The sequence below is a fragment of the Momordica charantia genome (genome assembly GCF_013281855.1).
Source record: "Momordica charantia cultivar OHB3-1 chromosome 3 unlocalized genomic scaffold, Mcharantia_2.0 BLBB01000003.1, whole genome shotgun sequence".
In the NCBI taxonomy this organism is placed as follows: Eukaryota; Viridiplantae; Streptophyta; class Magnoliopsida; order Cucurbitales; family Cucurbitaceae; genus Momordica; species Momordica charantia.
In genome coordinates this window covers 17737800-17749103 of record NW_028275161.1, presented here as the reverse complement: position 1 = coordinate 17749103, position 11304 = coordinate 17737800, and the positions used below count along the sequence as shown (strand labels likewise).

Here is an 11304-nt window from a genome sequence, read left to right as displayed (position 1 = left end):
ATGAAGTATTCTCCATTAATCATTCTTTCTCTTGCCTTTATCCTTCTATCTTCATCTTCATCATGGGCTGTAGCTTGTGCTGAAAAACATGAATCCTTTCTTCAATGTCTCTTCCATCATTCTTCAAATAGTTCCTCCATTTCCAAAGTCATTTACTCACCCATCAACTCCTCTTATTCTTCGGTTTTGAATTCCTCCGTTCAAAACTTCAGATTCTTGACTGCGAAGACCCCAAAACCACTCTTCATCATAACACCATCACATCTTTCCCACATTCAAATAGCTGTCATTTGTTCCAAAACTCATGGCTTTCAAATCCGAACTCGAAGCGATGGCCATGACACTGAAGGTCTTTCTTACGTTGCCTATGTTCCATTCATAATCATTGACCTAATAAATCTCAGGTCGGTCACCATTAATGTTGAACATAGTACTGCATGGGTTCAATCTGGGGCAACTCTTGGCGAGCTCTATTATAGCATCGCTCAGAAAAGTCAAACCCTTGCATTTCCAGCGGGTGTATGTCCAACAGTCGGCGTTGGTGGGCACTCCAGTGGCGGTGGATATGGGTTGATGCTGAGGAAATATGGTTTTGCAGCTGATAATGTCATCGACGCTTACTTGATTGATGCTAATGGGAAGTTTCACGATAGAGAGTCGATGGGAGAGGATTTGTTTTGGGCCATTAGAGGGGGCGGCGGAGGGAGCTTAGGGATCGTGGTGGCGTGGAAGGTGAAGCTTGTTCCGGTTCCGGCCACTGTTACGATTTGCTTGACTAACAGAAATTTGGATGAAGATTTAGTCAAGCTAATCCATCGGTGGCAATTTGTGGCTCCCAAATTGGATGAAAATTTATATGTTGGCATCATGTTGAATGGTATGTAAGATTTATGCTTCAGTTATTTATTATTTGTTTATTCGTTTTCTATGAGAAATCTACGTTTCTTCCATAAATTCTATGTCCATTCTTTTTAGGACATGAGTCATCTATTTTGACTCCATCATCCCAACATTTAGGTGTTGTTTTTATCCTTTAATTCATTTTTTTTATTTTGAAACATATTTGTTATTTTTGTGATTTGAGTTTAGATATTGTAATGACTGGATTTTCTGAGGGTTTATTTACTTGACCTCAAGTGATTTATAAGTTGATTTGTATAAGGTATTAATTCATCACCATACTTCTACCAAATAAAAACTTGCAAATCAAAAATAATGAAATCTAGTTTTGATTGTGATCTTCTAAGTCACCCCATCAAAATAAAGAAATGAGAAATAAGTTCTTTTTTCCCTAATCCCAAACATATCATTCTAAATCACTACCATTCATATTTGAATGATTGAAACTCAATTCTTGATGATAGGTGGGAATGCTTCAACTCAAGGAGGAGTCAACCCAAAATCTACATTCTTCTCATTGTTTCTTGGAAAGATAGATGAGCTTATGGCAATCTTGAAGAGAGATTTTCCAGAGATGAACTTGGCAAATAACGACTGCGTAGAAACGAGCTGGATTGAATCAACAATCATAGCCGCTACCAGGAATAAAACTGTCGAGTCCTTGGAATATTTGCTCACTAAAATACCTCTTGCCACAGGAAGCATAAAAACCAAATCTGACTACGTCAAGGAACCCATTCCCAAGGTTGCAATCGAGGGCATATGGGAAAGATTGAAAGCTCAAGATATAGAAGCGTCACAGCTTGTAATTGTTCCCTATGGAGGGAGAATGAGTCAGATTTTAGATTCGGAAATTCCTTATTCGCATAGAGCTGGATATTTGTACAAGATCGGGTATGTTGTTGGGTGGAAAGAACAGAGCGTAGATGTTGGAAAAAGGCACCTGAGTTGGATACGGGAGCTTTACGATTACATGACTCCTTTCGTTTCGAAATCACCGAGGGCTGCATATGTCAATTACAGAGACCTTGACATTGGAACAAATAACAAGTATGGAAAAACGAGCTACAAGCGAGCCAGCATTTGGGGATCAAAGTATTTTGGGAAAAATTTTAACAGGTTGGTGCACGTTAAATCTAAGGTTGATCCGTCTAATTTTTTTAGACATGAGCAAAGCATACCTCCTCTGTGACTTGGATGAGAAACGCAAAGAATCCCCCACATTTTGAAACGTGTAGAAACTAAAGGGGTGGCATAAACGTTTGATTTCTCGTTGTGAGAATTCTATTTTATTTTGCATTATAAAAGTATGTCTAAAGTTTTAATATTGAATAACAAGAATGTGACGTGAGTTGAAAGTTTGAAATTGAGTATTATATAGACAATATGATCTTGAAAATAATGGTACAAGAAAAAGTGATAGAACTTTAGGCTGATATGTTCAAGTTTACATACCTATAAAATATGAAAACTTGGAATTAGATGGATATGTATTTGATTACATATGAGTGTTATGTGTTATCTTGGCTAGAATTCTACGAGAGGGTATTTTTGGGAGAAATTTAATACCTATCCACGACAAGGATGTTGGATGCTTCGAGAACTTGATAAAAATCAATAATAATTGACATATATCTCCAACTAAGTAGCTGTGAGTTCGATCTCCCACCACCCCATGTTGTATTAAAAAAAAGTTAAGAAAATTTCTTATTTCCTACCTTTTATTTAGTTGGATAATTTTAATTTTAACAAATTTAAATTTAAATTTAAATAAGAGGTAAAAATAAGATGATAAACCCAACTATCACTTTCTTATAAAAGTAAAAATACACTAGTTGAATTTTAGTACATATATAATAGTTTAAAATTTATAACGATTTAGTTCTTAATTCAAAAAATTTCATTAACGTGTAATAAAGTTTCATGCGTATATGGATGGATAACCAAATGCATAAATCAATTACATACTAAAGAATTCATGATACTTTACATTGAGATAACTTTTCATAATAAAAACCAAATCGTTACAATTACAAATTTTAAACTACATGGACTTAAATTTTATATACTATAGTATAAGGATTAAATATATATAAAAGTTGGTAAGTTAAAATGCGAGGGTGACCTGGGTTCTTTTTCCAACGACGACGCCAAATTTGTAGCAGAAATTGTTTACTGCAAGTGTACGAATCCAAGTTTTAATATAGATAGTAAGTGATCAATACTGAATTGATTTTTCTAGCTCAATTGAGTACCACACAGATACAATAGATCAATTTTATTTAGAAAATCAAATTCAAATGAGATAATATAATCAAAGCAAATTATGCAATAATAAAGAGAAAATAAATGGGACTAAAGGTTCAATTAAATTGATTTCACTCAGGAATCTATTACTAAGAGTGAACCAACTCAACGACATCTCCCAAGTCTAAGTTAATTCTCCTTACTCACTAATTACTTAGAATGAACCAACTCAACGGCATCTCATAAGTGTAAGTTAATTCTCCTTACTCATTAAGAAACAAATGTCTATATCTAGTATCAATAACAAGTTAGGACTTTAATAAATAAGTCTTTTAATGGCTCCTAAAATATTTCGAAAGACTTCTAAATCTTCCGACCTTGAAACTATTATATTTCTAACTCCAAACTACCTGTCCCAAGTATAAGATTTAATTCTAACATTAATAAATTGATCTATGACCAATAGATTAAAAGCATAAAGCATAAAGAAAAATAAATAGAACAATCAAACTCGGAATCAAGCAATCAATCCATAAAGTTCAATGACTACATAGATCCCTAAGACAAATAAATTTAGCTACTCATATTCAATGTAAAATACCAAGTCTCAGAGAAAGTTTCATAACCAAACTACAAAAATCAAGGAAAAGGAGAAAACTAATGTTCTTGTGTCACTTTAATTGTCTCTGAGTCAATCTCCACGATGTCGAGCCTTGAAAATTCATTTTCTAATTAAGCTCCTTGATGTTCATTTTCTCTCTTCTTTTGTGAGCTTTGATACTATATTAATATTCATGGGATTTCATCTCAAAATCAATTGATAATGACATGAGTAGCCAATGTCTATTATAAACCTTTGTTAGGTCATTCTTCTTTTCAATGGGGGATCTTTAGCATGCCTCCTCAAAATTGTGGCTCTAATCTTGTCGAATCCCATTTTTAAACTGGATGTTCGTTTGAGCATTTTTTCTCTGATACCATATCAATATTCATGGGTTTCATCTTATAGTCAATCGGCAATAAAATAAAACATCATCAATATTAACATGGTATAAGAGAAATGCCTACTGCACTGATGTTGTGCTAAAAAAAATCACTACAAGAGGTCATGAGTTCGAATCTTCCCACCCTTCATGTTGTGTCAAAATAATAATAATAATAATAAAAAACAAATATCAACCGGAGCAAGGTGATTCGACAAGTTAAAGACATTATAGTCTTTATTTTTTTAAATCACTACTTGTATTAAAGTTATTAAAGTTATCCAACAACAATCAAGGAGACTTCCTTTCTCCGTGTCAGAGTTAAAAAAATAAAAAGTTTATTTACTTTATTATTATTATTATTATTATTATTTGAGAATTTATATGGCATATAAATTAAATATGCATTTTAAAAAAATATTACTAACTTTTTATTCTTTTCAAATATATACTATGGGTTTAACTTTTCTTCACTTCTTGACGGGTTTTACATTATATCCTTGTTTGACTTTAATTTACTTTAACTTTTTACTATATTTTAAAATATATTTTTATTTTATGCTATTTATGTAAATCTTTTCGTTATATGAAGATTTTAGCTCAATTCCGACATTTTATTTTAGAGTTTGAACACTTTTGAGTTTTGTACCTACTAAAATTTATTATTAGGCTCGGATAATTTACTAGTTTAGTTTGGACACTTTAGGGCTAATTAACATTGACAAATTGAGAAATTTGATTGCTTGGAGGTTTTTATTATTGTTATTATTTATTGCTTTTTTTTTCCAATAATATATTGGTTACAATTAGGGGGTGGATATTTGAAAATTCAATCGGCACAAAGTCTTTAATGGCCTAACCTACCATTGGAACTTAGTGTCAAAACTTTGAAATTTGTCTAGAAATATTAAAATTTGATCTCTTTATTTTCTCTCCCAAAGACTTTTTTTTTTACAATAAGTTCTTTGGCATATAGATTTGATATATCCCTTTGTTTAATTGAACAAGCAAATGCATGCAGAAGAAAGGGTCAAATTAACTTTTTCACATTATAAAAATTTACATATTTTATGTCATTTGATAATTAATTTGATTTTTCTGAAAATTCAACTTCTAAACACTACTTTCACCTACTTATGTATTGTCTCGTGCATGCACCTACTTTTAAAAATATTTTCAAAATCTAAACTAAAATTCAAAAACTAAGAAAAGTAATTTTCAATTTTTTTTTTAAATTTAGCTAAGAACTCTAAAAAAAGTTTAAAACATATCCAATTAATTGTGAACAAATAAATATAATTTTTTTAAATAAAGGATTATGGGGTCTTAATAATATCTTTTATATAATATTTTGAAAAATATTACACTTTTTCCTATGAGATTTGGTCAATTTATGTACTGGGACTTATTGGTTATTGAAATTATTTTACTAAAAAAAAAAGAATAATAATAATAAAAATATTGACCACCAATTTACCAACCCTGGCATAAAAAAATATAGATGGAAAAATAATTCTGTTGTCGAACAATCAATTCCATTTAAAAAAGACTAAAATCCTTTTGTCATTATCATAACTAAAATAATGACATAGCGTCAATTGAAATAAATTTCATAAATAAAGACTAACTTATAAGTTCAAAGAGGAAGGAGACTTCAATCCCCCCTTTGCAAATTTGTTGCAACAAAAAAAGAGGCTTCAAAGAAAAGATGAAATAGTTGTTTGTTTGTTTATTCTAACATGACGTTATGTACGTATATAAAGTTGTTAGAAATCGAATATATAAATTAAATTTACCCAATCCATTGGCTTTTAGATTAAGTGGTGGTTTATTCATCCTTAATATGCTATCAATAAAAAGGAATGAGTTTAGCTAACTGAATCCAATAATCCATGAATCCATAATCAAAATAAAGTTCATTCTCTTTTGTCAAGTAGATAAAAGATAGGTATACGAACCACTTTTGCTTTGCCTTAGACTCGATTGGAACAAAACTAAGAAAGAAGAAGGCGGAATGGAGAAAGGAAATGGATAATGGCAGTCTTACTTGGCACGAAAGCTGCTGGTTTGGGGGTAGAGTACGTTACTAAAGGTCCTTGGACTTCTAGCCAGTTTTTCTTTTGGGCATGCAGCTGTTCACCGTTGGATCTCGCCAATACAGACCCCATAATTTTCGTTACCGACATATTATGATTTTCACTTGTTAGATCTCGCCCTCGCATTATAGCAATTTAGTTCAAAATAATAACAAATTTAACTTTAGCTACAAAACTTTATAAATATGACAAAATTTTTCCTTACATATTATTTGTTGTGGTATATTTACAAATATGATAATATTATTTAGGTAATAAAACTAATCCTTTGATCATTTGGTCAAAGGTGGATAATTAAAAATCAAGCTATGATGCAAGTTGTACTGACCTTTTGTTCTTTTATTCTTTCTTTCTTTTTTTCTTTTCATATATTCTTTATTATTTCTAATTCCAAACCACCATAAATAGTGGAGTTTTCAATCACAAAAAATCCAATAAAGCAGCCATGAAGTATTCTCCATTAACCATTCTTTCTCTTGCCTTTATCCTTCTATCTTCGTCTTCATCATGGGCTGCAGCTTCTGCTGAAAAACATGAAGCCTTTCTTCAATGTCTCTCCCATCACTCTGCAGATAGTTCCTCAATTTCCAAAGTCATTTACACTCCCATCAATCCGTCTTATTCTTCTGTTTTGAATTTCTCCGTTCGAAACCTTAGATTCTCAAGTGCTGAGACCCCAAAGCCACTCCTCATCATAACACCATCATATGTTTCCCACGTTCAAGCAGCCGTCATTTGCTCCAAAACCCATGGCCTTCAAATTCGAATTCGAAGCGGTGGCCATGACATTGAAGGTCTTTCTTACGTCGCTCACCTCCCATTCATAATCATTGACCTAATAAATCTCAAGTCTATCACCGTCAACATTGAGAACAGTACTGCGTGGATTCAGTCTGGAGCAACTCTTGGCGAACTCTATTATAACATTGCTCAAAAGAGTCGAACCCTCGCATTTCCAGCAGGTGTCTGTCCGACGGTCGGTGTTGGTGGGCACTTCAGTGGAGGTGGATATGGGTTGATGCTGAGGAAATATGGTCTTGCAGCCGATAATGTGATCGACGCTTACTTGATTGATGCTAATGGGAAGTTTTACGATAGAGAGTCGATGGGGGAGGATTTGTTTTGGGCTATTAGAGGGGGTGGTGGGGGGAGCTTCGGAATTGTGGTGGCGTGGAAGGTGAAGCTTGTTCCGGTTCCGGCAATTGTGACGACTTGCTCAAGTGACAGAAATTTGGATGAAGATACAATCAATCTAATCCATCGGTGGCAATCTGTGGCTTACAAATTGGATGAAAATTTATACTTTGGCATCATTTTGGCTGGTATGGAAGATTTATGCTTGAGTTATTTATTATTTGTTTATTCCCTTTATTTGAGAAACATAAATTCTAAAATAAAAAAGGAAGAAAAATTAATGAAAGAAAAAAAACCAACTTGAGTAAGGCATATATTTCTATATCTTGCACTAAAAAACAAATGAAAAAAAAAAGATTTGTTTTTTACCGACGAACTAGGGGATGAAAAATAGACTTAAAATTTTAGTTTTATCAAATTTGTTTTTATTTAGAAATATATTTGAGTATTTTTGTGATTTGAGTTTAGATATTTTTTTTATGATTGGATTTTCAGAGGGTTTATTGATTGGGATCCTCCAAGTCACCCCATCAAATAAAGGAATAAGAAATAAGTTTTTTTCCCTAAAAAATCTCATCCCAAATACATCATAATAAATCACTACCGTTCATATTTGAATGATTTAAACTCAATTATTCTTGATGATAGGTGGGAATGCTTCAACTGAAGGAGGAGTCAAAAAACCAAACCCAACAGCTACATTTTTCTCATTGTTTCTTGGAAAGTCAGATGAGCTTATGGCAATCTTGAACACAAATTTTCCAGAACTGAATTTGGCAAAGAAAGATTGCGTAGAAACGAGCTGGATTGAATCAACTCTTGTAGCGGCCACTAGGAATCAAACTATCGAGTCCTTGGAATCTTTGCTCAATAGAACACCTCTCACCATCGAAAACACAAAATTGAAATCTGACTATGTCAAGGAACCCATTCCCAAGGCTACAATTGAGGGCATATGGGAAAGATTAAAAGCTCAAGATATAGAAGTGCCGCAGCTTGTATTTGTTCCCTATGGAGGGAGAATGAGTCGGATTTCAGACTCGGAAACTCCTTTTTCGCATAGAGCTAGAAATCTGTACAAAATCGGGTATATTGTTGGGTGGAAAGAACAAAGCGTAAGTGCTGAAGAAAGACACTTGAGTTGGATACGAGAGATTTACGATTACATGACTCCTTTCGTTTCAAAATCACCGAGGGCTACATATGTCAATTACAGAGACCTTGACATTGGAACAAATAACAAGTACGGAAAAACGAGCTACAAGCAAGCCAGCGTTTGGGGATCAAAGTATTTTGGGAATAATTTTAACAGATTGGTGCACATTAAATCTAAGGTTGATCCGTCTAATTTTTTCAAAAACGAGCAAAGTATACCTCCTCTATGACTTGGACGAGAAACAAATAATTCCGTAGTTTGTTATGCAAAATGTGCGATGCCCCATATGTTGATTAGTGGGGTTGCATAAACATCTGATTTCTCGTTGAGAATTATACTTTATTGATCTGCATTATAAAATTATGTCTAAAGTTTTAGTATTAAATAACATCAATGTCACGTGTGTTGAATGTTTCAAATTGAGTATTATAGAGACCAATAGACCGATCTTTAAGAGAACGGTAAGAAAAGTGATAGAACTTTAGGTCGATATGTTCAAGTTTTAAGTTTACATACATATAGTCTCTTGGAGATGACGTAGTGGCAAGAATCTCAAGTCTTATGAGATATTGGATTCAAGTCTTGCACTAATCACAGTGTTGTTCAACCCTGACAACAAAAATCCTGGTTATAATGGTATCTTACCACACGCCATCCATCGTAGAAAATTAAAAAAAAAAAAAACAAGTTTACATACTTATAAAAAAATATGCAAATTTTGGAGGATTATTGATATGTATATTATTACATTTGAGAGAAGTTATATATTTTTGGGAGACACTAAGAACTTATATCCACTACAAAGATGTTGGATGCTTCGAGGATTTGTTGAAGATTTTTGGAGAAATTTTTTAATTCCTACCTTTTATTTATTTTTGGTCATTTTAATTTCACAAAATTGAAATTGAAATTTAAATAAAGTGATAACACCCAAGGATCACCTTCATGTACTTTCATAGAAGTAAAAATTCAGCCCTTAATTTCAGTTCTTAATGCAAACAATTTCATTAAGGGTAATGAAGTTTCCTACGTATGTGTATATAGAGGGATAAATCCCCCAATAACCAAATGCATAATTTAATTACATACTAAAAATTTACGGATCTTTCCCTCCACACCAATCACGAGTTTTTTTCCATTCCTCTCGTATATCGTCTATACCCAAATAAAAATTTATGTTTTCATACGGAAGTCATTGGAGTCAAGCATTCTACCAGACATCCGACTTAGGAGCCCGAAAAATAACTTTTCACACATAAAAACTAAATCGTTACGAATGTTAAATTGCATGGACTTAAATTGTTATATACCAAAGTTGCAAGTATTAAATATTGTTATAGATATGAAAGTTGGTGAGTTAAATGAGGGTGACCTCGGTTCTTTCCCAGAAACAACACCAAAAGATTGTATTCATTTTGATTTGAATACAACTACTGTTATTATTAACGAAAAAATAAATTCAAACAACCCTTAAAAATTTTAAATATAGCAGTAAATCGAAAATTTTATACAAATATTATAATTTGATTTTAATTCAAATAAATAAATAAATAAAAACTAGGGAATTGATTTCATTTGAACTAGTTATCAAAATATAAAAAAATAAATAAAAATCTTTTTTACTTTTTTTTATTCAAAGTAATTCCTTATTTTTAAATTTTTTACTTCTATGAAAAAAGATATTTATTTTTATTTTATTACTTCAATAGAAATGATTTTTAATTTACTTTTTCTTAAAAAGAAAACAAATTCATTAACATAAAATAAATTTTACGTGTCTAGATGTTAATCAACCTATCATTGTCACAAATTTTTTGGTAACGAAATTCTGTTCAATTTTGTAGTTTTTTTAAATGTTATTGCATAGGTTACATTGACAAAGACTTTGTAAATATCTTGATCACAGTTTTAATAAATAAACTTTGAATCCAAAGCTTTTTGTATTTTTGTATTTGGATTGTAAGAAAGGATTAGCCTTAGAAACTTTATTTTATGTAAATTAATTTTGTTTGATTGGTAGACTTAAAATTTAAGGAAAAGGTAAATATAAATATTGCATAATTTAAATAAAATATTACCAAAATAGTAACTAAAGAAATTAATTGCCAACAAAAATTATAACACAGACAATTTATTACCGATAATGAATAGAGGTTGTTTTTTTAGTACAACACGAGAGATGTTGGGTAGATATTCAATAATCTCACAACTTTTTAGTTTGGAAATATGCTCTAACTTGTCAATAATCTCAAGATTATGATAAACAAATTAAATTTGCCTGCGAAATATATATAAATTCAGCTTTTTCTTCAAGCATCACAATCAGAACTTATAAATATTTATTTCATATCTTCGACACCTGCAATTGCATTTTTTTTCTTTTAGTATTCAACTTTTTTTTATCTAACATATTTACGTCTAATAAAATTATTTCTCATTCTAAAATTTTTCTCCCCATAAATATCATTTTAAAAGAACTTAGAATTTCCCTTATTTTACTGGCATGGAGTCAAATTTAAACTAGTGTTTAAACTTTATCAATTTGAAATCCAAACTTAATTAAATTATGAAATAAATTTATTTTTGTCTCTTTTAATATTTATGGGTAGTGGTAGTTTTTTGGTTTTTTTCTTTTGGTTGTTTTACATGAATATACATCTTTACAGGAATCCGTGTACTTTATAAAATATTCCTAAACATTATTAGGTAATTAAAAATCATTTGTTTATTCAAAGTAATAATTTTAGTGTTTGAATTTTATTTTATAATGATTTTTTCTTGTAATTAG

The 11304-nt window shown here is 31.4% G+C and overlaps 2 protein-coding genes across 2 annotated transcripts; both read left to right on the top strand.

Moving 5' to 3' along the window:
• Positions 1 to 2402, top strand: LOC111020225 (tetrahydroberberine oxidase-like). The gene is made up of 2 exons (XM_022296827.2): positions 1 to 877; positions 1365 to 2402. Exons 1-2 carry the CDS (start codon positions 1 to 3, stop codon positions 2090 to 2092), a joined length of 1605 nt encoding a protein of 534 aa, XP_022152519.1. The 3' UTR covers positions 2093 to 2402.
• A 4269-nt stretch (positions 2403 to 6671) lies between these two features.
• LOC111020224 (tetrahydroberberine oxidase) lies at positions 6672 to 8940 on the top strand. The gene is made up of 2 exons (XM_022296826.2): positions 6672 to 7548; positions 8009 to 8940. Exons 1-2 carry the CDS (start codon positions 6672 to 6674, stop codon positions 8743 to 8745), a joined length of 1614 nt encoding a protein of 537 aa, XP_022152518.1. The 3' UTR covers positions 8746 to 8940.
• The last annotated feature ends 2364 nt before the right edge of the window (positions 8941 to 11304 follow it).